Source organism: Bos taurus, chromosome 3 (genome assembly GCF_002263795.3).
Source record: "Bos taurus isolate L1 Dominette 01449 registration number 42190680 breed Hereford chromosome 3, ARS-UCD2.0, whole genome shotgun sequence".
In the NCBI taxonomy this organism is placed as follows: Eukaryota; Metazoa; Chordata; class Mammalia; order Artiodactyla; family Bovidae; genus Bos; species Bos taurus.
The window spans coordinates 56,518,655-56,544,341 of NC_037330.1; the positions used below are offsets into that span (position 1 = coordinate 56,518,655).

A 25,687-nucleotide genomic window follows, 5' to 3' on the forward strand; every position below is an offset into this window, starting at 1 on the left:
GACTATATAGTCCATGGGGTCACAAAGAGTTGGACATGACTGAATGACTTTCACTTTCACCTCTAAGAGAGGAGCAAGCAACAGTAGCTGAAGGCAAAGTTCAGTCTCTGAGATGCTGTCTCTGTGCTCTTCTCTTACCCTCTCAGAAGGGTGTGCTCTCTCACCCTCTTTGTGTCTCTGCTTCTCTCCAATTTTCCCCAACCCAGCACATTTTATATTGTTCTATGACTACTCAAGACCTTTGCCTTGGAATCTGACCCAGGCCTCCTCATTCCTGCTCCCAAATTGCCTTCACCCTCAGGCTGTTTCCCTTCAGTACTTCCTTAACAACACTACATACACAGCAAAACTGAGAAATCACAACCATACAATGTATGGAGAGTGTACTTGTTTCTGCATTTTTATGTCCTGTTTCTTGAGTATCCTCCCTGCCAGAACCTTAGTCCCCTTCTCCAGACCTCCAAGAGTATACTCACCACAGCCATATCTGCCTTGCCCTTTGCTGCTTACCATCTATCTTACTGAAAGGATGTTGGTCAGGGGTCTCCAAAGAAATAGGACCAACAAGATATATTTGGAGAGAGATTGATTTTAAGAAATTGGCCCACATGATTATGACAACTGAGAAGTCCCAAGCACCACAGTTGGCAAGCTGGGGACTCAGGAGAGTTGATGGTGTGGTTAGTTCCAGCTGGAAGGTTGGCAGACTTGAGACTCGAGAACTGATGTTTCATTTTGAATGGGAAGGTGGATAAAAGCTGATGTCCTAGTACAATGGTGGTCAGACAGGAGGGATTCTGTCTTATGCATGGGGCGGTCAGCATTTTTGCTCTATTCATACCTTCAACTGATTGAATAAGGCCCACCCACATTGGAGAGGACAATCTCTTTTACCCAGTCTTATATTAAGTGTTAATCTTATTCAGAAACATCCTCACAGACACAGCCACAGTAATGTTTGACCAAATATATCTGAGCACACCATGATTCAATCAAATTGACATAGAACTAACCACCACAGATGTAAACTTGTCACCTACTGAACCCTAAAATAATCTTCTCTGAGGCACTTGCTTTTTTTCTGTCTCCTGGAACTGAAAGGAGTTGGGCTTAAAGCAGGTGCCATGAAAGGGAAGAGATTCACCACCCCAGCTTCCACCCTGTTTCTCTTCCCAAGCTGGGGGACCAGAACTGGCTTCAAGCAGGACGGCACCCTCCCAAAGATGAACCTGCAAGGAAGGATTGCTGGGAGGCACAGCCTCTTTATCTCTCCTTCTCCACTCACTCTCCAATCGCTCCTAAAAATGTTGACTTTTTGCCTGAAACACATTCACCCTTTTCACTTGAGTAACTTACCATGGCTGTCCAAGGGCCAGGCAGCCCAGTCACTCATAGTTATGCTGTTCAATGTGTCAAATAAACATCATTGTAAGTTTTATTTACTAATGAGCACTGTGATCAAGTTGAAAAGACATGGGACAAATCACCAGAAGACTTGAGTTTGAATACTTGCTAGAAATAAGAAAATGAATGAAATCTAAAATCTAAATTTATTAAATCCCAGCTTTCTGATATTTTCCCTTATCTATCTTGCAGCACCAATGTGAACATAAATGAAGAAAGGCCAATCTTCATAATAGAAGTACTTCATAAATGATGAAGTGTTATTCCAAGTATAATATATTGTTACATGATTTTCAGTCTTCACAATTTGTTGTTTACAGAAGCCGCCACTCATTACTTTAAAAACAAACTTTAAAAGGTCTCTGAAAGACAGGAACTTCAAACAAACTCTCCTGTAAAGCCCCAGAAATCAAACAGAAAAGGAGTGAAAGAAATATACGCAAACTTTAGGAAATGCAAAAAACCAAAGGGCAGAAATGGCTGTGCAATAGCTGTGACGAATAGGAAGTACCTTGTCCTTGGAGGAGGCATTCTGTTCACCATCGCAGGACAGAGATACTGTACTTTAAGAAAGGCCTTCATTTATCATCAAAATGATATCGGGTATCATGCAGACCAGCTGTGAGGCTCTCCAAGGGTGAAAGAGACAGGACAAATTATGTCCAAGTGTCGAAGGAGGGGGGTCACAACTCTTCCAGTGCAACCATGTAGCCTGTGGGGCAGCAACAATGAAACAGCCCCGACTCCAATGCCGGCAAAGCAAAGGTGGGATCATGTCAGAGGCATATACAGGGAGAATTCATATCTCTGTTTATAATGGATGTTCTCTTGTGCTCAAAAACCTTTGGTGAATTATGAAAGACATTTATCAGACATTAGAAAAATTACAACATTGGAAAAAATTTACCGTCATTTATCAAAGGCTTGAAGCTACAATGTATTTTTCATTATGTGATATGGAAACACATGTGCATGAGTGGGTGGGTTTCTGGTTCAACACCAAACCCACACTGTCCTACTAGTAATTGGATTCAGCCAAATACAGGACAGAGCACTCCAGGTCACTGAGCATCTTAAAATAAGAAACAAAAATCATTCCAAATGATACTTAAACCCAACCATGATAACTGGAATGCCTGTACCAAAAAAGTTAATCTTTGGTGTCACGTTATGATAAAGGTAATAGGCTTGAACATGACCTGTTGCGTATTCAAGTTGAATGCATCTAATGTTCAACTGCAGGCGTGATAAAGTCCATCTTAGACTGTTCTCTCAATCTAAAATTGCTGAGGCTTTTCACTTTTGATCACATCTGCTTCATCATGGCCTGATCAGCACTTAATTGTAGCTAATTGATCGCAATTTGTACCTTTGAACTGGTACATCACAACCTAATTTAGAAACACAGTAGTGTTTCACATATCACTGTCTCCTTTGATCCTCCCTATCGTCTTGTGGGGGTGTCAGAGGTGTCTGGAGAAATATTTTTCCATCTCTTACACAGGAAAAATTCAGTCAAAGAATGGCTACTTCAAGATCTTGTTCAGTCACTCAATCGTGTCCGACTCTTTGGGACCCCAAGGACTGTAGCACACCAGGCTTCCCTGTCTTTCACTATCTCCTGGAGCTTGCTCAAACTCATGTCCAAGGTCTAGCCACAGCTAAATATCAGAGTTAATAGGAGAGCCCAGATTTTGTGACTCCTTACTCCAATGCTCCTTAAATATGGAAAAGAACTTCTCAGAGCTTAAGGCTGAGAGACCCTCACAATGTGCCCCTCCGGGACATCTCGTAATTTCCTCTTCAGGAGCTCCTTAAGAATAGCATAAAGGCATATCCAGCTGGAACCATTTACACAAACTGTACAGCCTGGAGGCAGGGGATGGACTTAATGACCCTAGGCTAATCAATTCCTGCTTCCTAACACAAGGAGTGATTGCAAAGTAATGATCCACCAGGCCCAGACAAACATCACAGTTCTACATTAAATGAAGTTTCTGATTCCTCATTCCATGATAAATGTATGGTTAATCCTGATTCCTGATCCATCATAAATTGCTCTTCTCTTCAGGGTCACTAAGTGACATTTGACTGTGAGTTGTAGAGGAAGTTGAGCAGGAGAGCTTCAGCTGGAGTGGGCGCAATATTGTAGGTATTGTAAGTGTTCGCATTAATCTGTTGCCATCTGTCTTTATTTTGCTAACCCACTCAATCGGACACCATAAATGTTAACAGACATAAAAATGCTTTTCTTCAACATTAGGCACACATATCTTCTTGCTTCACCTCCTGAATCTCAGACAGCCCTTGATTATCGTAAGCAATGCCACGATGATCCCCTAGCTCCCTGAAGTGGCTCCAAACAGTCATGCCATATAAGGCATTGTTCCAAATCCACAACCAGTTTTTGGATTCAGTCTCAAGGCTCCAATGCTCCTGTACTTGGCAGCAGATTTCTCCCTCTCTTACACAAAAGATCCAGAATTCAATCTTTAGCTCATCCTCTAAGAATGTGGACTCAAGCTGGGGTGGTGAAGGTTAAGCCAACCATTTTTATTCTTCCAAGCAGATTGTGATAAAGGCAGCTACACTCCTACCCTAGTCCCCCAACCACCCTACATATCAAAAACCAGAAGAGCCCCTGTCTTTCTGCTACTATATAGTAAATGGAAAAGCTATTTATTTGATGACTTGTAAAAAAGTTTCTACAAATGTGAAACATTTGCCATACAGTTTCTAAGAGATCTACCATCTCTGGGCCATTGAAGTTTCACTTTGAAATCTGTATAGCTCTGGTACACTCTGGCAAATTTTGAAAGAATTAAATAACTTTAGAAGTCTAATTTGTATTGCAATGGATGATGTCGGGGATCGCCCAAATCCATCCTCTGAGACTGAGACAACCATTCCCTCAGCTCTCAGTTGAGTCCTTCTCTAGGATTCACCCAGGGTCACAGGGCCACCCACATCCCATGACTGGTCACTGCAGGAGTATAAAGGTCCAGTCTTCTACCCCATTTCAGGGCAACTCTGCAAAGCTAGCCCAGTTTCAGAGATCCCCAAAGGGCCTTTGACAAGGCTAACAGGAACCCGAGGCTTTTGATGGGACTGCATCACATCTTTACTCCTTCCTTCCCGTGATCCTATTCCCTTCCCTTCTGCCAAAGGCAGGGTACTACCCAACACATGCTCCAGAGTCTATTTGCTGATAACATAGATATTTGAAAGATAATGAATTGATCAACTGAAAATCAAATGCATAGCAGTTTGTTAACTTGTTTTTCTCTTCAGTATGACTAATAACTTTGAGCTTTGGGCTAGAGGGAGACTTTATTCTAGAAAAATGATTTTCACAGGGGATAAGGGAATATTGCTGAACCAGGTAAAAAATATACAAATGTTACTCTTCCAAACACAACTAATTTTACGGTGTTAACACTATATCATTCTGAGTCAGCTGCCAATTCTGTATCAGTTGAAATGTAGGTCCCTGTGTGGAAGAGGGTAAAGAGACAGCTCATGTGCTGTTCTATGCTGTCACTTCAGTCGTGTCCAATTCTTTGCTACCCTATGGATTGTAGCCTTCCAGGATCATGGAATTCTCCAGGCAAAAATACTGGAGTTGGTTGCCATGTCCTCCTCCAGGGGATCTTCCCAACCCAGAGACTGAACTCCATCTCCTGCAGCTCCTGCATTGCAGGCAGATTCTTTACGGCTGAGCCATCAGGGAAGGCCAAAGAGACATCTAATTTGTTGTTGTTCAGTTGCTAAGTCCTGTCTGACTCTTTGCAACCCCACTGACTGCAGCACACCAGGCTTCCCTGTCCTTCACCATCTCCAAGAGTTTTCTCAAACTCACGTCCATTAAGTCAGTGATGCTATCCAACGATCTCATCTTCTATCACCCCCTTCTCCTCCAGCCTTCAATCTTTCCCAGCATCAGACTCTTATTGCAGGCAGATTCTGTACTGCTGAGCCACCAGGGAAGCCCAGAGAAACAGCTAATACTACCCAGCTATTCATACTCACCCTTTATCTGAACTATCTGTCTCCTCTGAAGGTCAAACACTGGGGGGAGTCTTGCTCCTACCTTTCTCTTCATATCTTTGGGGACCAAATCCTAACTTGTCATTGTTTTGGTAGTAATAGAACCAGAAGGAAGAGTAAGCGTATCATGTTTGAAAAGCTCTAGAAGTAGCTCCTTGCCTCTAGTCCAATGGCTGACAGTATGTCTTGTCTTCCTTCCCTATGTTCCTTTATCCTATACAGCTCCTCGTGCCTCTAGACCTGTGTTTCTTAACTCTTAGAGCTGTCTTCTTTATCTCCAGGGATGTTATGAAAACCAAAAATTATTGAAATAGGGAAGGTTTGAATTTATTAACTGGAAAGTGTATATTTCCTATATTACGATTAAAGACAGTGAAAGTGATATGAAATCAAGACAACATCCCTAAATTTCACAACTCTCAAGCTATTGTGCATCATTTTATCACTCTGACCCACAATGACTGCCTGTATCTATCTGGTTCCATTGAAGAGCCCAGTGAGAAGATGAGAATAAAGGCTAATTCCAAATTGTATCCTTTTGAAATCATTAACTCTATCAGTTCCTTTTCCTAAAGTGCTGTGCTGTGCTGTGCTTAGTCACTCAGTTATGTCCAACTCTTTGCAACCCCATGAACTGCAGCCCCCAGGCTACTCTGTCCATGGGGATTTTCTGGGTAAGACTACTAATGGTGGATTGCCACGCCCTCCTCCAGGGGATCTTCCCAATCCAGGGATCAAACCCAGGTTTCCCACATTGCAGGCAGATTCTTTATAGTCTGAGCTATCAGGGAAGGCCTAGATAAAGTGGGAAATACTCAAATAAAATTGTCATCATTCAGCCAAAGTAACTTACATCTCTTTGTTGACCGTGGTATGGGGCAGAAGGAAACTGTTATTTCAGTTTTTGAAAAGAGCTGCTTAATTATAAGCCTTTAAATTTAATGTCTAACTATAAAAACAAGGTAAACCAATATTCTGACATAAATGTTGACCAAAAAGGGAAGAGTATGATTATACAAGAAAAGAAACTTACCTTATTACTCATCTATATAACAATGTTATTTTTATTAAAATCCCAATGGTATTTTTCACAGAGATAGAACAAATGATTCTAAAATTTGTATGGAACCACAAAAGACTCCCAAACAGATAAAGCAATCTTGAGAAAGAAGAACAATCTGGAGGCATCACATTCCCTGATTGCATACTGTATTATAAAGTTGTAGTAATCAAAAAAGTATGTTTCTGGCATAAAAACAGACACATAGATCAATGGGACAGAATCAAGAGTCCAGAATAAACCCACACGTATATGGTCAACTAATATTTGGCAAGGGAACCAAGAATATTAAATAAGGAGAAGAAAATCTCTTCAATAAATGGTGCTGGGAAGACTGATTATTCACATGTAGAAGAATGTAATTGGACCCTGTCTTAAAACCACTCAAAAATTAACTTGAAATAGATTAACGATTTCGATGTAAGAACAGAAATCATCTAGATGTAAGAACAGAAATCATTAGATGTAAGAACTGAAGGAAAACTTGGGAAGAGTCTTCTTGACAGTGGTCTTGGGAATGATTTCTTGGATATTATACCAAAAACACACACAAAAAAGAAAAAATAAATAAGTGGGACTACATCAAATGAAAAAGTTTCTACACAGTAAAAGAAACATCAACAAAATGAAAAGGCAACATATAGAATAAAAGAAAATATTTTCAAACCATATATCTGATAAGGGGTTAATATCCAAAATATATAATGAACTCATATGACTCAATAGCAAAACAAGACAAAGTTTTAAAAACCCAGGTAATCTAATTTAAAAATGGGTGGAAGACTTGACATTTTTCCAAAATAGACATACAAATGGCCAACAGGTACCTGAAAAGATGTAAAACATCACTTATAATCAGGGAAATGCAAATCAAAATCACAAGGAGATATAACTCAAATGGTTAGAATCACTATTATCAAAAAGACAAAAGACAACAGGTTTTGGCAAGGATGTGGCAAAAAGGGATCCCTTATACACTATTGGTGAGAGTGTAAGTTGATATAGCCACTGTGAAAAACAGTATGAAGGTATTCCTCAAAAGATTAAAAATAAAGCTACCATATGATCCAGCAATCTTATTTCTGGGTATATATCTGAAAGAAATGAAATTGTCATCTTGAAGAGATGTCTGTGCTATCGTGTGCATTGCAGCATTATTCACGATAGCCAGGGTATAGCAACAACCTGTCTGTTAAAGGATGAATAGGTAAAGAAAATGTAGTATTTGCACACAAGGGAATATTATTCAACTATGAAAAGGAAGGCAATCCTGCCATTTGCAACAACACAGATGAACCTTGAGGGTATTATGCTAAACAAAATAAGTTGGGCAGAGAAAGATAAAAAACGTATGATCTCACATTTGTGGAAGCTAAAAAAGGCAAACTCATAGATGGAGTAGAAAAATTGTGGTTGTCTGGTGCTGTGGGGAGAGGAAACGAGACTCTGGTCAAAGAGTACAAACTTCTAATGTTTGGAATCTAATGTGCAGCATGGTGACTATAGTTAACAATACTATATTGTACACTTGAAAGTTGCTGAGAGAATAGATCTTAAATGTTCTTACCATACACACACACACACACGTAACTATGTGAGGAGGTGGATGTGCTAAATAACTATATAGTTGTAATCATTTTGCAGTATATATTTGTATCAAATCTTCATGTTGGACACCTTAAACATACACAATATGTTATATGTCAATTATATTTCAGTAAAATTAGGATAAAAAATAAGAGAAAGGAGACTGAGATGGAAAAAGTAATCATACAATGACTCGTTCTCTAGCTTTCAAAGGCTTTAACTGAAGCATTTCTGTCAGTAATGCTGCTTTCACTATTGCATAGCAATAAAGCATTTGAAGTAACTTTTGACACTCTCAGCATAAAAACTTACACTGAGGTGAGGAGTTTATAGAAAGCAACTCCTTCACTTGCTCTCTGCTCCAATGCTAACTGCTGTTGGAAACAACATAAAAAATGTATTCCTAAAGTTAAGTGGGCAAAGTCTCAGCTGAGAAAGGGTTAAATAAAGAGAAGCAGATTCCAGCCAGTCAGAGTCTGAACACCAATAAGCATTTCTTTAAATGATGTCATGCTTGAATCCTGATATCCTTTTGAAAAGAGCTTGTGGTTGAAGTTTCTATAAACCAGACTGAACTGGAATTTCCTCCCATTCCTCTCTCCCTCCCACACACTTTTCTTAGGTAAGCTTGTTCAAATGTAGTCATGTCCCTTCCTAATGTTTGACAAAAAGCACTTTTTGTCGTTGTGGTTTGCATTTGGAGGTTTTCAGTGATCCTAGTCCAGTGATGTCTATGGGCCCCTTTCATCCTTACTTGGCAATGACACAGGAATAAGTGCTTCATACAAAATTCAGAAAGACACCAGCTCCTCTCGTTCATCCTAAATCTTGACTCTTTCCGTTTAGGTTCTTCACACAGATCTTGGGGTGGGGAGGCCTGTGACAAATGAAAACAGAGATCACCACTTTCAGCTACATAGCAAGACAGAAAGTTGTTGTGGTCTGCGTGGCATTATCCTCTTTTCCAGTAGCCTCTTGTTGACAACCCAATAAGCGGGACATTTCCAGGTGACAGCAGGTCTGGTGAACTCAGGAAACCCGCCCAAAGAAACAGTGAAACTGTTGACTCTCTGAAAGCCTTCACAACTGATCTAGAGACAAACAGCACACGTGAAGAGACAAGGGTCATGTGCTCTGAATTTTGTTTTAGGCATTCCTCTAACTTAAACTGTAGAGCTATCAGGACAGTTACGTTTATAAAATGACTAGAAGATTGGTAAGGATTCTTAGGGCTGGGCAAAAATTGGCATGGTTGGCTGAGAAACAATGTCCTTTATACAAAGCATTTTTTAGATTCAAAGAAACCTTTTTCTGAAAGAATTAATTCATCTTTTTTTTGCTGTTTAGTTGCTAAGTTATGTCAGATTCTTTTGAGACCCCATGGACCGTAGCCCATCAGGCTCCTCTGTCCATGATATTTCTGTCCCAGGCAAGAATACTGCAGTGGGTTGCCATTTCCTTCTCCAGAGTATCTTTCCAACCCAGGGATCAAACCTATGTCTCCTGCATTAGAAGGCAGATTTTTTACCACTGAGCCACCAGGGAAATCCAATTCATCATTTATCACCCCATTAAATCAAACCTTAAAATCATGGTTAACCAATACTGTAACTTATTACATCTGGAATATACTAAAAAATAGCCATTAGAAGGAAACACATGTCAAATGTCATGCATTAAATGAGCTAATATATACATGAGATGAAGAGTCTTTGGAAACAAAAAACTATAAAAATAGAAGGCACTTTTATTTTTAAGATTATTGGCTCTTATCATCATTATTGTCTACCTGTAGTGTAGTCTCCAAGGGAATAGGAACCACATTTCTTTTCATCTTCATTGTATCCCTGTTGCTTAATACAGTGCCTGTAACATCATAAATATTTCCTACACTGAATTTAAGTTTGAATCCACAAATATTTATTAAGTACCAGGTATATAAGGTGCTGTGCAGATAGGTAATTGCAAAATTGAGTACAGAAAGAAGTTTCTAGCTTTTTCAGGAGAGGACTCAGTTTAATCCATCTCCAAGAGCTCTATCACCCCATATTGCAAGGCGATGACTGCAAACACAAATGCCTTCAGAACCAAACAGAAAACACTGCGTGGAAGCAGGCTGCTGATTTTAAGACAATAGAATATTATGAGAGTAGTGAATACTGGAGAGTACAATGCTTGCTTAAAATTATAGTTATTCGACCTCAAATATTTTGTAATCACTCTACTAACAAAAATATCAATAATTTTGTCAACTTTCTGTCAGATTATTCATCCATGGAAAGAAATTAATTTCTGAAATACATTAGAATACAGATGAAACGTGAAAATATGATGCAAAGTGAAATAAGCACAAAATAAGAACAAAAGATAGATATTGTATGATTTCACCTACATAAAATACCAGGAATAAAAGAATTCATAGACACAGGAAGCAGGATATGGAAAGTTTTTGCTTAATGGTTACACTTTCCGTTTGTGATGATGTAAAACTCTTGGAAAGCAATGGTGATAGTTTTGCGCAACATTGTGAATGGAATTAATGTCACTGAATTATACATTTAAAAATAGTTAAAATGGCAAATTTTGCATTATTTATATTTTACCACAATAATTTTTGATTATGCATTTATTTATTTTTTATTGTAGTTTAATAGCTTTACAATGTTGTGTTAGCTTCTGCTAAACAATAAAGTGATTCTGCTATATGTATACATATATCCCCTCCCTCTTGAGCCTCCCTCCTACCCCAACTCCCATCCCTCCCCTCTAGCTCATCATAGAGCCCTGACATGAGCTTCCTATGCTATACAGCAGCTTCTCACTAGCCATCTCTTTTATACACAATAGTGTGTGTGTATATATATATATATATATATATATATATATATGTCAATCTTACTCTCCCAATTCAATCCACCTTCCCCTTCCCCACCCCCACCCTCCATGTCACCTGGAAATGTCCCTGTTATTGAGTTGTCAACAATAGGCTACTGGAAAAGAGGATAATGCCACGCAGACCACAACAACTTTCTGTCTTGCTATGTAGCTGATGGAGAAGGCACTGGCACCCACTCCAGTCCTCTTGCCTGGAAAATCCCATGGACGGAGGAGCCTGGTGGGCTGCAGTTCATCGGGTCTCTAGGAGTCGGACACGACTGAGCGACTTCACTTTCACTTTTCACTTTCATGCATTGGAGAAGGAAATGGCAAGCCACTCCAGTGTTCTTGCCTGGAGAATCCCAGGGACGGCGGAGCCTGGTGGGCTGCCATCTCTGGGGTCGCACAGAGTCGGACACGACTGAAGCGACTTAGCAGCATGTAGCTGAAAGTGATGGTCTCTGATTTCATTTGTAACAGGCCTCCCCATCTCAAGATCTATGTGAAGAACATAAATGGAAAGAGTCAAGACTTAGAATGAACAAGAGGAGATGGTGTCCAGATGTCCATTCTCTATCTGTGTCTCTACAATTTTTTTTTTTTTTTAATTCAGGCACAATCTACTCCATCTGGCTAGCCAGTTGAGACTCTTGAATCCTGGCACAAGGCTTTGCTCAATATTTATTTGCCAAATAAAGACATAATTTCCCCATGATATTCCAGACTATGGTGGAAAGAACAGAGTATTTCAGTACAAGTGGTTATTGATCTTGCTATTTCCTAGCAGGTAAATTAATCTCCCCATACCTCAGCTTCCCTTTCCCACTAATAATTCAGAGATAATCATGGAACCCACCTCCTAGGATTTTAGTGAAGATTGTCTGGGATAATTTTTGTAAAGCTCTTCTCAAAATGTCTGACTCATTATCATTATTAGCTATTATTAACATTAGATAAACTAATAAGAATTAACCATTATAATTATTAGAAAGACTAGAGAAATAATGACTTGCATTTTTGTTCCTAATCTAATGATTTATTTATTTACCTGACTTTGATTTTCCTCTTAGGAATTACATATACATCAATATAGAGTTCATAATCTGTGTTTAAACATCTCAGTTTTATCTAATGTTACTGACTGGCTGAAAATCATTTAATGATGCCTGTGGTTTTAAGAATCCCCAAATCCTTTAGCACAGGCCTGTCTTCACCTCTTCAGCCTTGTAGTGGACTCTTCATCACCATTTGATGCTTCCCAGCAGTCCCACTTTCTGTCTTAATAATCTCTGTGCTTCCAGAGAAGCTGACTCTTAACACTGGCTCCAGAAAACAAACACCTGACCCAGGCCAAGCTAAGCAGGATTTTCCTGTCTCCTCAACCCTGTGCATGGTCCATGGCTTCCACTGCTCCAATTGGAGGGCATCTAGGCATCTTACTAGGACTTCTGTAACAACTTTTTCTCTCTTCTGGGTGGTATAGAAGGCAGATGTGAGGGCTGGAGCTGCTGCAGTCACTTCACTACCTTAGGATACTCAAGTCAACACACAGGGGAGATTAGAGCCAAGGAAACCCAAGAGGAATAAAGAACTTCAATAATGTTTTGACTGGAGTCATCTATCTCTGAATTTTTCTGTTTACTGAACCAATAAATTTCCTTTATTATTACAACCAAAATGTCTTATCTGATTAAAAAAAAAAAAAAAGAGTCTCATGTTGCTCCACAGCTCCCCACCTCTTTCCAGTCAACCAGATCTGGTTTTTGTTTCAGAACATATATGAGCTTTTTTATATCAAACTGTTCTCAGCAATACAGTCTCTCCCTTGATTGTTTATTCATCATTCTCCTTCCTATCATTTCCCTACTCTGCTTGCTCTGGTTAATTCTCAGTCACCCCGAATAGTTCAGCTCAAATATTATTTCTCCAAGAAAGCCTTCACAGATCCTTCAGGTTAGATATAGTTCTCCTATCGTGGGTCACCCATAGCATTTTATACTTTTCCTTTGTAAGTCTTGCCACCATGATAATGAAATAATTGTCTAATTCATTGATTGATGCCTATCTCCAACATTTTACTATTTTGTTCACTGCTGCTATATCTCTAGTGCTTAACATAAAGCCTTGTCCATAAAAAAAAAAAAACAGTAAATAAATATTAGCTAGACAAATGACTAGCTTTTAGTTGTCAAGGCTAATTGTTAAGGCATTGATGTAGACTGCTTGATTTTAAAAAAATAATAGTTGAGAAAAGAAGGATTAAAATATGAACAAAATTCTCATTTCTGGCTATGGATGAACAACCATATTCAACAAATATTAGTTGGGCATAAAACAGGGACTGAGGTACAGAAGACATTAGCCCTCCCTGTCACAAGCTCTTTGCTGGGTATCAATTAGCTGGACATACAGAACACTGCTGCCATGAAGGATTCCAAGTCACATCTATTACTCATTGCTTTGGTGCTTAGTTCAAACAGGGTCAAGCCTACATTTAGCCTTTTAAAAACTCTGGCTTTGCTAGTGTCCTAAACAGCAGAAAAAGCATAGCTCTTAAGCTCTCTTTTCTTACAGTTTCCTTTGACTTTACCTTTATTCTCTAAGGCTTGGTGACAAAGAGAAGCATGTTGGTTGCCTCCAAGTCTATCCTCCCCAGATATATGAAAACATTTTGGAAATCACAACCCACTGTCCACATTTAAGTTCTACTCTATCATCATCCAGCAGTCAGAGATAGCAAGAGCCTCAGAATGAGATTGGATTCTAGTGGAAAGTTGAGACAAGCCAGAAGCCAGGATCAACTTTAGTTCCAAACATTCAGGACAGTGATGGCTCTGGTGTCTAAGTAAAGCCAGGCATTGATCCTTCCAAACTCGAGTTTTGTCCCTTAACTAACTTTGTGATCTTGTGAATGTGGCTTATGATTTTCGAGCCTCAGTTTTCTTATCTATAAATCAGGGATAAAAATACCTAGCTTCATAGGATGGAATGAGACAAGAGGCATGAAATACTTTGCACAAGGCCTGGCACATAGAAAACCTCCTTTTTACCTCTCTCTCTCTTTCTTTTTTACTCCACCAGGAGAAAGGTAACAGATCAGAGTGTAAACTTCCCCCGGCTTTTGTTTTGAGCTCAGGTTGCTTTATTCAGTGATGACCTGTATTGATTCCATAAGCAGATACTTCCTTGGAGATTTTAACTATATTTTTCCCCTGGGCCCACTTTACCCTGAAACAGCAACACGAAAGGTGAGACAGTTCAATGCCATTGCTTTACATCATGATAACAGCGTTGTTGACATGTCAGCCCCCTGTGTCAAAATATTATGACAACCATAATAAGTAAAATAAATTTGAAACATTTATTGGTTTTAAGTGTTATCATTTCCCTCTACTATCAGTGACATACGATGTCAAATGTGATCTATTTGAAGTATATTTTAAGCAAGATAATTAATGAATTGAATTTAGGAGCTGGATATTTAACATATTTTTATGATGCAGTTTGATGAAAAACCCCCATATGTAGAGACAGTTCAATAAAAACTCCTGGCCATAAGTCTAGATTACAGTCCAAAGACATCCTTCCTACTCAGGCCCCACGCCCACACACACAAGGGGAAGGAGACTATCAAAGTATGCTATGTAAATGGCTCACACCATCCTGGTAGACGTGTGTGCATGCATGCTAAGTCGCTTCAGTTGTGTCCAACTCTTTGTGACCCTATGAACTGTGGCCCATCAGGTTCCTCTGTCCAAGGGATTCTCCAGGCAGGAATACTGGAGCGGGTTCCCATGCCCTCCTCCAGGGGATCTTCCCTCCCCAGCGATCAGACCTGAGTTTCATATTTCCTGCATTGGCAGGCAGATTCTTTACCACTAGAGTCACCTGGGAAGCCCCAACCTGGTAGACATCAATAACCAATTCGGACTTGGTTAAAAAAAGAAAAACCTTAGGAGAATTGGGTTAGTGGTCTTTTACTCTTCATTTGACCCCAAGCCCATCATCATGACTTATTTTCTCTCAGCTGATGGTTTTTTGGGCAAGGATAGGGCTAAGCTGGGCCTCATCAGGGGGACATCACAATGTCATGAGCCAAGGCTCTAACAGTGACAAAACCCAGGTGCTCCGGAAGATGAAAGGCCCAAGCCATTCAGCACCAAAGAGTGGCCTTCGGTTCAACAGTGGAGAAAAGAAGCAGGCAGGAAAAGGGGAACCAAAGTGTCAATGACAATTAGAGATTTCCCGACAGGGCCTGTACTCAACGAGTTATAGAGGCAATTATCCTAAAAATTGTGAAGCGGCCATTTCCTCAGTAACCTAGCCCGACCTGACACCCCAGCAGAGATTGCCATAAGCAGGGAATTTATGTTATTGGAATGCCAGTTTAGCATAAATTACCTCTGGGAACAGATTTAAACCACTTGTGTTTTTAAAAAGTATGCAGCAAAAAAAAAAAAAAAAAATAACAACAACAAAATGAGTTTATGCAAACTCAGTACCATTTGCAGGATGGAGCCCTCTAAGTCTTTATCTCCAAAGACGAGGCCCTCCTCCTCGCCTGTTTGTTTTCCCTCGTTGGATGAAGATTCACAGCATTACTCCATAATAACTGTATCTCACTCCATTACAGGTAGTTCAAGGCCGCTCCACGTAAACGATATGCATGGCTTTGTGTCTTCATCTTTAAAACCACCAGATATCTTAGTTGCAGACATATGTTTGGTTTAATACATCCCCTGCCATAAAAGTGTTGCTTAAGACTAATGAACAAACGAATGTTTGTTTAAACCTCTTTGTGAAAATCAAACAAGCTTTCAACAGCTATTCACATATTTATTGTCAGATGTGAATCATCACTTAGGTGCTTTGCCCTGAACTATTATCAGCTAATGCTTGTAGTTTCACGGCATTAATTCACTTGCTGTGGTGTGTGTGTGTGTGTGTGTGTGTTTCCTCTTTCTTCTCCCTTTCTGTCAATGCCATCTCCAGAAAGGCTGTGGATGAGGAGTCCCATAAGGTCACTGACAGAAATAACACTTGTGCTTCGCATAACCATGGTGTTCCCTTCTCAAGGGCCACAGCCTCCAGGGACAGCCAGCCGGCACTATGCTTCACCCAGCACCTGCCTGCCTTGGAAGGCGCCCTGAGACACCCCACCCCAAGCACATGAACACAAGCAGGGCCTGTGTCCTGCCTCTGCCCCCGCCCCTCCTGCCAAAGTAGCTGTTTTTTTCAGACTCAGCAGCACCTGAAAAGCTCCCACAAGATTTCCCCATTATATTAAATAACAGGTTTTAGAAGCTGGGAACTGTTATTCTAGTGTGGCTGGGTGTCATTAAGTTTGCACGTCTATGCTTGTTTAATTTTTCTTCTGCCATTAAGCAAACTAAATGCTAGGAGATTTTTTTTCTGTCTCAGTGGGGTCCACCCAGAATAGAAAAGAGAATAAGTGTTCCAGGGTTGTGTAACTGGGTTTTTTTGTTGCTTTCATTATGAGGAAGGAATTAAAAATCCCTCCTAGTCAGTACTTAAAATATCAAAGTCATTGTTTAATGCCTTTGAGTCACTGTACAACTAATTCAATTGCACAGTGCAGTGCCGTTTCACGGTGTGTGAAACACAGATAGTACATAGAAGTGATTGCAAAGTTGAATAAACACCAGATTAGTTTTAAAAAGTCTGCAACTTCCTGGTGGAGCCTTTCAAACTGAACTGAGCTATTGTCTGACAAAGTCGATGGTGGCCAAAATGTTGCATTACCTTCCACTAGTGTTCACGTGAGAGGGTATCTGACACTGGCGTGAAGAAGAGGTAGTGGTCCTCCGAGGGATGTGTGCTGACAACTCAATATCACCTGCCCGCCTGTCACTAGCGGAGACATCCCAACACAGCCCTGTGTGGGAAAGTAAGGGACAAGAAGGGCAGTGACAGAAAGACCATGGCCAAAGGAGAGACCTCAAGATAATTTTTAACGCAACGTGATGTCAATGCATATTATGACTTGAGAGTTAAAAAACTAGAGAGAAGGCCCCACTCTGCCGCTTCCTGGCCACGAGACCATGGTCAAGCCACCTCACATTTCCCAGCCTCAGTCTCCTTACCTGAGCCCACAGTCAATAATAGCAATTATTGACTAACTCCTGTGTGTGTTCTAATATCAAATAAAACAAGCAAGCCCACATCCTCAGTGATGCTTATTAGCTGTTATAAACAATTATAGAAATCAAAGAAAACCCAGTGCTTATTGATGGGGCTATGACAAACACTGAGCTGAAGGCCAGAGACGCAACTGCACACAAACCACAGCTCTCATTTGCAATCATTCATTCATTCACCCCACAAAGATTTTTGAGGACCTAATAAGCACCAGGCACAGGGATTATAACTGATAAAAAATGAAATTTCTTGCTTTATAAAGCTTTTATTCTGATTGGAGAAGATGAGCAAAAAGCCAATAATTAGCTCACCTCTTTCAAGTCTTTGCTCATATATTCCTTTCTCAACAAAGCCTTTTTAAAATTTCAACCACCATCCAGTATCCCTTCTCTTTTCCCTGCTGTGATGGTTCATTTTATGTGCCATCTTGACTGGGCCTGAGGTGGCCAGATATTTGTTCAAACATTGTTCTGGGTGTGATGGTGTTTGGGATGAGATTAACATTGAGTCAGTTGGTGAGTAAAGTAGTAATGTGGGTGGGCCTCATCCAATCAGTTGAAGGCCTGAATGGGGCTAAAAGGTTGACCTTTCCTAGAATAGAAGGGACCTCTTCTGCCTGACCACCTTCAAACTGGGATGTGAACTTTTGCCAGTCTTCAGACTTGAATGGAAACATTGGTTCTTCATGGCTCTTGAGCCTATCAGCTTTCAGAGTGGAACTTATGCCATCAGCTGTTCTGGTTCTCAGACTTCAGACTTGAATTGGAACAACACCATTCTGGGTGTCCCTGTTGCCGACTGCAGATTTCCATAATCACATGAGCCAATTTTTTACAACAAGTATTTATATATCTATTCTATTGGTTCTGTTTCTCTGAAGAAATCTGACTATTATGTCTATTCTTTGTCTTTTCTCCATTACACATCACTTTCCAACACACTTAATAATTCATCTAATATGTTTTTTAGTTTATTATTTATTTTCACCTGTAGAATGAAAATTTCACAAAGAGCTTATTCACTGATACAAGGCTGGCACCAAGTAGGCACTCAATAAATAGTTGTAGAAAGATAAAATAAATAAATATATGTCAAGGGGAGATAAGTACTATGAAGAAAAATTAAACCAGGTAAAGAAAATAGAGGGAACCAATGGAAGTTCTTTTTAGAGACAGTGGTCATGTCCTCCTAGGATCATGGATCCTGTTTCTTGGATGATCATACTATTACTTATCTTTCAAGCTCACTTGTTTTCTTCTTCTTCTTTTAGTATAACTTTGTATCTTAAAATCATTGTAAATTAACATGGAGTTGTAAGTAATATGCAGAAAGATCCTGTGTACCCACTATCGAATTTTTCTCAGTCTTGGAAAATATAGTACAATACCACAAATAAGTTATAGACATTGATGCCATCCACTAATCTTATTCAAACTTACCCAGTTTTACTTCCCTCTCTCAGGCTACAAGTGATCAGTCCTCTATTCCTATGGCTTTTCCCAGCTGGACATTTTTGAAAGCAAATGAGGACTGTTCCTTGCAAAACCTGACAGATGGCCACCTATTTATTTTATTAGTAATATATAGTAATGGGTCTTCTCAGGTGGCACTAGAGATAAAGAACCCACATGCCAATGAAGGAGATGTAAAAGACATAGGTTCAGTCCCTAGGTTGGGAAAATGCTTTGGAGGAGGGCATGGCAACACACTCCCATATTCTTGTCTGGAGATTCCCATGGACAGAGGAGCCTGGCGAGCTACAGCCCAAGGGTTGCAAAGAGTTGGACATGACTGAAGTGACTTAGCATGTAGCATATAGTAACAACAATAGTAATAACAACTGCTAACAGTCATGGAATGCTTACAGCATGCCAGGCACTGTAGTAAGCCCTGTTCATATTATTACTTTTAAAACTCAGAACAGCTGTATAAGGCCAATACCTTCATTTTACAGATGGGGAAACCGAGGCAGGGAAGCATTAAGACATTTTCCCAGGGTCCCAGGGCATACCACTTTCAGAACCAGAAATCATAACAAGGTCTGTCTGGTTCCAGAATGTGCATTTGAAACTCCCACACATTAAACAAATAATTACAATAACTAAGCTGTTAAATAATGACAAGTGAGCAAAATGTTTTGAAGGTGCAGTCGAAAGTGCTACTATTTATAAAATGGGAATTGGAGAAATACTTACCTCACACAGAATTATCTTAAGTATTAAAAAATACTAGTTGAAAGGTTTGTATACAAAATAGAAACTTTAAAAAATGTTCAGCATTGTCAACCTGTATGCCAGAAGAAATGGTCTTAAGTGGTCATTCGTCATCTTGAATTTCCAACATTTTAAGAGCAATCTCCTTAAAAGCACAGTAGCTTCCCATATATTCTCTGAGATGCTGACATCAACATTGGGTTTTAAACTTTAAAAGATCTACAGTTTCCAACAGCAGCTTAAAGAAAGTTCCACTCAGCCTGACACCTTAACTGTGCAGAGAGTTTACCCCCCAAAGGAATCATCTCTTGAGTTTCCTCAACTCACAGGGAGAGGATCCATCACTGAGGGACTGAATCTCTGATTCAGAATCTAGTGGGATGTCCTGGAAGGAAAAAAGTAAATGATGTTCCCCGGTCACAGAGAAATGGATCCAGGAGCAATTCTGTCAAATTTTATCACGTGTTTTTCTCAAAAAGTGGAGCATTAAGGATCAGCTATCTGAGAACACACTTAAAAATACTTACTTGTAAATAAAAATCCTCGATGTCTTAACATAGCAGTGGGAAAGCACAATCAAGAGTACAGCACTAGAATGAAATAATGCCATTTGCAGCAACAGGGATGTACCTAGAGATGATCATACTAATCACAATAAGTCAGGCAAATGCCATATGATACCACTGATATGTGGAATCTAAAAATGATACAAACGAACTTATTTACAAAGCAGAAATAGATTCACAGACATAGAAAATAAACATGATTGCCAAAGAGGATGGAGGGGAGATGAATTAGGAGTTTAGGATTAACATAGACAACACTGTACATACAATAGGTAAACAGCAAGGTTGCTGTTTATACCTGCTGTAAATACATACTTTTTCAGATTCTTTCCCATTGTAGGTTTTTACAAGATATTGCACATAGATCTCTGTGTTGTACAGTAGGTCCTTGCTGTTCACCTATTTTATGTACAGTGGAAACATGAGTTCAATCCTTGGCTTGGGAAGATCACCTGGAGAAAGGTGTGGCAACCCACTTCAGTATTCTTGTCTGGGAAATTCTAGACTCTGGGGTCACAAAGAGTCAGACACGGCTGAGCAACTAACACTTTCACTTTTCATATATATGTGTGTGTATATATATATATATATATATATATATATATATATATTCCTGAAAGTAACACAATGTTGTGAATTAACTACACCTCAATTTTAAAAAGATAAAGAGTACAGCATTGGGCTAAGTTAGAATACTGAAGACAGAATCTCCTTATAGAGTTGTCTCAGATGTTCCTGTTCTAAACTTCTGGATTTGCTGAGGTCTGATTATTGCAGCCATGAAATTAAAAGACACTTACTCCTTGGAAGGAAAGTTATGACCAACCTAGATAGCACATTCAAAAGCAGAGACATTACTTTGCCAACAAAGGTCCGTCTAGTCAAGGCTATGGTTTTTCCAGTGGTCATGTATGGATGTGAGAGTTGGACTGTGAAGAAGGCTGAGCGCCGAAGAATTGATGCTTTTGAACTGTGGTGTTGGAGAAGACTCTTGAGAGTCCCTTGGACTGTAAGGAGATCCAACCAGTCCATTCTGAAGGAGATCAGCCCTGGGATTTCTTTGGAAGGAATGATGCTAAAGCTGAAACTCCAGTACTTTGCCACCCCTTGCGAAGAGTTGACTCATTGGAAAAGGCTCTGATGCTGGGAGGGATTGGGGGCAGGAGGAGAAGGGGACGACAGAGGATGAGATGGCTGGATGGCATCACCGACTCGATAGATGTGAGTCGGAGTGAACTCCAGGAGTTGGTGATGGACAGGGAGGCCTGGCGTGCTGCGATTCATGGGGTCGCAAAGAGTCGGACACGACTGAGCGACTGAACTGAACTGAACTGAACTGTTCCTGCAACCACTGATGGAAAATCAGAATGATTGAATCCTCCAGAAAGAAAGAGCATGAGCCCATACAAGTCAGCTGCTATGTGTAGGGATCAGCATGGGGTGAGGGATAGGGGTGAAAATTGGTTAAGAGGGCCATTTCAGCACTGAAACAAATATTGGCTTGGAGCCAAAAGACTGAGTTTGAGTTCCAAGCTCTAACACAACTGGGTGGTCCCAAGCAAGATCCCCAAGTCCCAGTTTCCTCATCTATAAAATAATGATGAAAGTATTTAATGGACAAAGTTGTATGGGAATTAAATGAGAAAAGTATGCTCTGTATACACTCTAAATTTTTATATAAATGAAAGCATTCTTTCTGTTGATATTTGAGAAATTGAAGTGAAGGACACACTGAATAGGAGAAATAGGAGGGAAGATAAAAGCGTGAAGGAGCCCCACAGAAATTCTTAAAGGAGGGGTTTACACAGGAGCTGAGGCCCTTTCAAGCACTCTGCTTGGAAAATTGCACCCTGACAAATCTCTGCACCCCGTTTTTTTTCCTTACCAGCAGGATTTTGATCACTCCCCAGGCTAGAAAGCTTTTTGTTATCTTTTTCTGCTTCTACTCCTGAAGACTATAGGCCGTAGACAAAAGGTGGGTCATTTTCCCTTTAGCAAGGTCTCTGTTCAAATATTACCTTACCAGATGGGCCTTGGTTCATTTTAAATGGATCACACTCTAATATAGCAGCCTCTCTGGCACACAGTTGAACTCTTACCCTGCCTTTTTTGTCTCCAAAGCTCAAATCACTCCCTGACATGATTTTGCATGTTGATTTGTTGTTTATTGCATGTTCCATCACTGGAGTGTAAGGGCCATGGGAGCAGAAAGACCTTGTCTGTTTTGGTTACTAATGCCTAAAGAGTATGTGGGACACACTAGATGTTCCGTGGATATGTTTTGAGTAAAAGAAGGAATGAATTCCATTTTTGGCTTTTTTCTATTGACATTGTCAGCTACCTTGGGCAAATCTGAAGGCTCTTTTGCTACTTTGCACAGTGTTTCGTTTATTGTCTTTCTGTGTCATTTGAATCATTTCCTTACTTAGTTTTTGTTGTTCAGTCGCTAAGTCATGTCCGACTCTTTGCAACCCCATGGACTGCAGCAGGCCAGGCTTCCCTGTCCTTCACCATCTCCCGGAGTTTGCTCAGACTCCTACTTGGTTTAGGTTCCCCCAAAAGTAGAGCCTGAGTCAATGGCTTTGGTGCCAGCTGTCAATTTTGAAAGTGATCCCAGGGGTTGGTCGGGGGGCGCGGGCAGAGGAATGAGACAGCCATTTCTAGGTCACTGGTATGGGCAGTGGTCACTCGGTTCTGCCTGGATTTCCTAAGGGATATACAGAACACCTTCCAAAATACAGAGGATGAAACATTGATCCACAAAAACTGAAGAATCTGAAAAAAAAAAAAATTTAGTCCTTGCCCTTGAGAAAAGTTCGCTCTGAGTGAAAATGAAAACATGAAATACTTATGACCTATTTATTGTACTGAAGGGAATTAAATTTTATTGAGTGCCAAACATGAACTAGGCACTGTGCTAGGTGATTTATATAGATTATCTTATTTCATTTCAGCAACAAGAGCTGCTGTATGTTGGCTTCTACCGTTTAGTTAGGTTCTTTGCATACATGATCCCACTAGTTCTCACAATAAGGGTTTTCATCTTCATTTAAGAGAGAAGAAAAGGAAGACCTAGATAAAAGAAATCATTTGCCCTAAGCCACATCATCAATAAATGGCAGGTCTCTCTGACTCTATTGCTTGTCCTATAGAGAAACAATTGTAGAGAAAGTCCAGGGGAGCATACTCTTGAGTGAGTGACTGTGCTGTGCTTAGTGGCTCAGTCATGTCTGACTCTTTGTGACTCCATGGGCTGTAGCCCACCAGGCTCCTTGATCCATGGGGATTCTCCAGGCAAGAATACTGGAGGGGGTTGCCATGCCCTCCTCCAGCAGATCTTCCCAACCCAGGGGTTGAACCCAGGTCTCCCAGATTGTAGGCAGAATCTTTACAGTCTGAGCCACCAGGGAACCCTGAGTGACTGTGACACAGATGTAAAAAACTGTAAGGATGCAGGCGTGGGAAAAAATGTTATGAACTAGACTTCATCTTAGCAAGATTTCATTAAGAAGGTGGATCTTGGTTAAGTTTTTTAAAAGATAATGAGAAGATAAGAGAGAAATGGAGAGGACAAAGGGTTGACTCTAGCCCAAGAAGACAGCTGGAGAGAAAGGCATGAAAACAGGGTAACAGGCTTCATGAAGCCAGAATCCTTGGTTATCAAAGAGTTCACCCTACAGTATCTTTCATAAATAAGTAGTGTGTCATGGAATTATGGAACATGAAATGTGGATTTAAAACATGATCTAGGTCAAATGAGAAAGAAGAAAAAAACTACAACAAAGAACAAAATCCACATTTCAGTGATGATTCTGGGGCCCTTGAACCTTAGGAACTCTTAATTTTCCCAAGCTTATTTGAAAAGACATATATTCTGTTTTGTAGCCTGACAACAGTGGAATGCTAATAACGTTTAATTTCCTTGACTTCTAACCTTCTTAACCTGCTGTGCTGTGGAAATAGCACGGTAAATCAAAATACACTGAATTGTATGGGGAACATGTGTATTGAGCCATTCCAAACTGCCTGGTGATTTTTAAAAACACCACTCACAATGGCATTTATGCTGTTTTTATTTTTCATACATCTTTCTTCTCACTCCTGCCACAACTGGTTAGTATAGGCATCAAAAACAACATAGAATAAAGAAGAAAGCAGAAAAGAAAATCGGAAAATGTTGAGGGAAGCCAAAATGTCCATGACATCCCTCCCCACCTCAATGGTTCTAAATATTCTTCCATTTTCAATGAAAAAAAAAAAATTGGAGTATTGCCTTGGGCCTACTAAATCATTAGCAAATTAAGAACCTTTTTTAAATAACATTTAACTTGTAAATAATGCATTAATTGACTAGCCTGAATGTTAGCTTGAGCATTCAAAACTCTGCTACTAAATTTGTAATGAAAGAAATGTGCTGTAACAGTAGACTATATGGTGAATATAACAGATTAAATATGACAGTTGATATTTGTGAAAATGGGGTTATAATTAGAGGACACCTGCAGCTGTTTTCCAACCAAAACAACAGAAATTAAACATGCATAAAGTGTGTGCGTGTGTGTCACATTTTCTGTTGGTGCCTTTCTTTTGTTCTCCTAGAGTCCTGTGTTGGGTTTTTTCCCCTGTCTTTTTGTCAGGCCATACGTCTAAGCAAGCAACAAGTGGCTGTTTGTGGACACACTTTATTGGATCTCTAAATGATACATCCTGGGGAGTAAAGAAAAACGGCATAAATCTTTTTTTCCTAAGAGTTAGGAGTTACTAAAAAACATGACTGATGACCCAGCATATTTATAATGCTCAGAATTAGAGGAAACCATATGAAAAGGAACCAGCAGCTTCCTCAGTCTAGCTTGCCTTGCCCACAGCTATCTAGTAGGATTTCTGAGATGGGAACATGGAGAAGGTGGCACCCTGCAATTTATATGTGATTAAAAACGTATGTGGCAGGGGGTGGGGTAGAGAAGTTGCTGGAAGTGAGGATTAAATTGATTATTGGCAGTGACTAATAATTAATGAAGTGTTGCAATTACATCAGTTCATTCTTTCATTCACTCAACAAACATAGATAAGTACTTTCTGATGCCTACACTATGCTGTGTCCTGAGACACAATGAAGAGAAAAAGAAACCATGAAAGTCAGGGAAAGAGACGAAATATGAAGCAGCAAATCTTGGCCCATCCTGTCACGAGCAACAGGGAAGTTAAGTAAGATAAAGATAAAAAAGCTTCTATTGAATTTGCAATCAAAGGTCATTAGCAACCTTGGCAAAAATAGTTTTGTGGAGTGTTGGGGACAGAAACCAGATTACAGTGTGTTACACATGAGTAAGAGACAGAACATGAAAAAAGTGGGTGTAGACTGCTTTTTTCAGTCTGACTATGAAAGATCAGGGAGGGAGGATAAGAGGGAAAGAGAAAGACAGAGAGAAAATGTATCAATAAAAAGAGCCGGTTTTCTAGTAGCACATGCCAAGTAGTGGTCATGGCCATCGCAGAGAATCTTGACGTATTAACATGAATGTGTGAAGCTCAGTTACACTTTTTTCTCCCTTTTTTTTTTTTTTTTGCTATCATGAGTTGAAATTCTCTTCCAAATTAAAATTTTCATTTAATGCACTATTTGACCTTCATTTTAAAAAGGATTGTATTAAAACTTGGATACGCATTCAACTGGATGAATCACAAACTGGAATCAAGGTTGCTGGGAGAAATATCAACCATCTTAGATATGCAGATGATAACACTCTAATGGCAAAAAGCCAAGAGGAACT

At 39.9% G+C, this 25,687-nt stretch overlaps 1 protein-coding gene across 7 annotated transcripts in view; it reads right to left on the reverse strand.

The window, feature by feature from the left end:
- Positions 1-25,687, reverse strand: part of LOC132344881 (craniofacial development protein 2-like) — a 124,756-nt gene that overhangs the window by 31,507 nt on the left and 67,562 nt on the right. For 3 of the 7 annotated variants that reach the window (XR_009493924.1, XR_009493932.1, XM_059885099.1), the window contains one exon: positions 8,853-8,975. The exons of 2 other annotated variants lie outside the window; for them this stretch is intronic. Coding sequence is in view for 1 of the 5 variants with exons in the window: in XM_059885099.1 (XP_059741082.1) it covers positions 8,853-8,975 (123 nt within the window). In the remaining 4 variants the exon portion in view is untranslated. Of the gene's footprint in view, positions 1-8,852; positions 8,976-11,037; positions 11,474-25,687 lie in introns of those variants that run through there. 2 more of the 7 variants (XR_009493935.1, XR_009493927.1) reach the window with 2 other exon arrangements.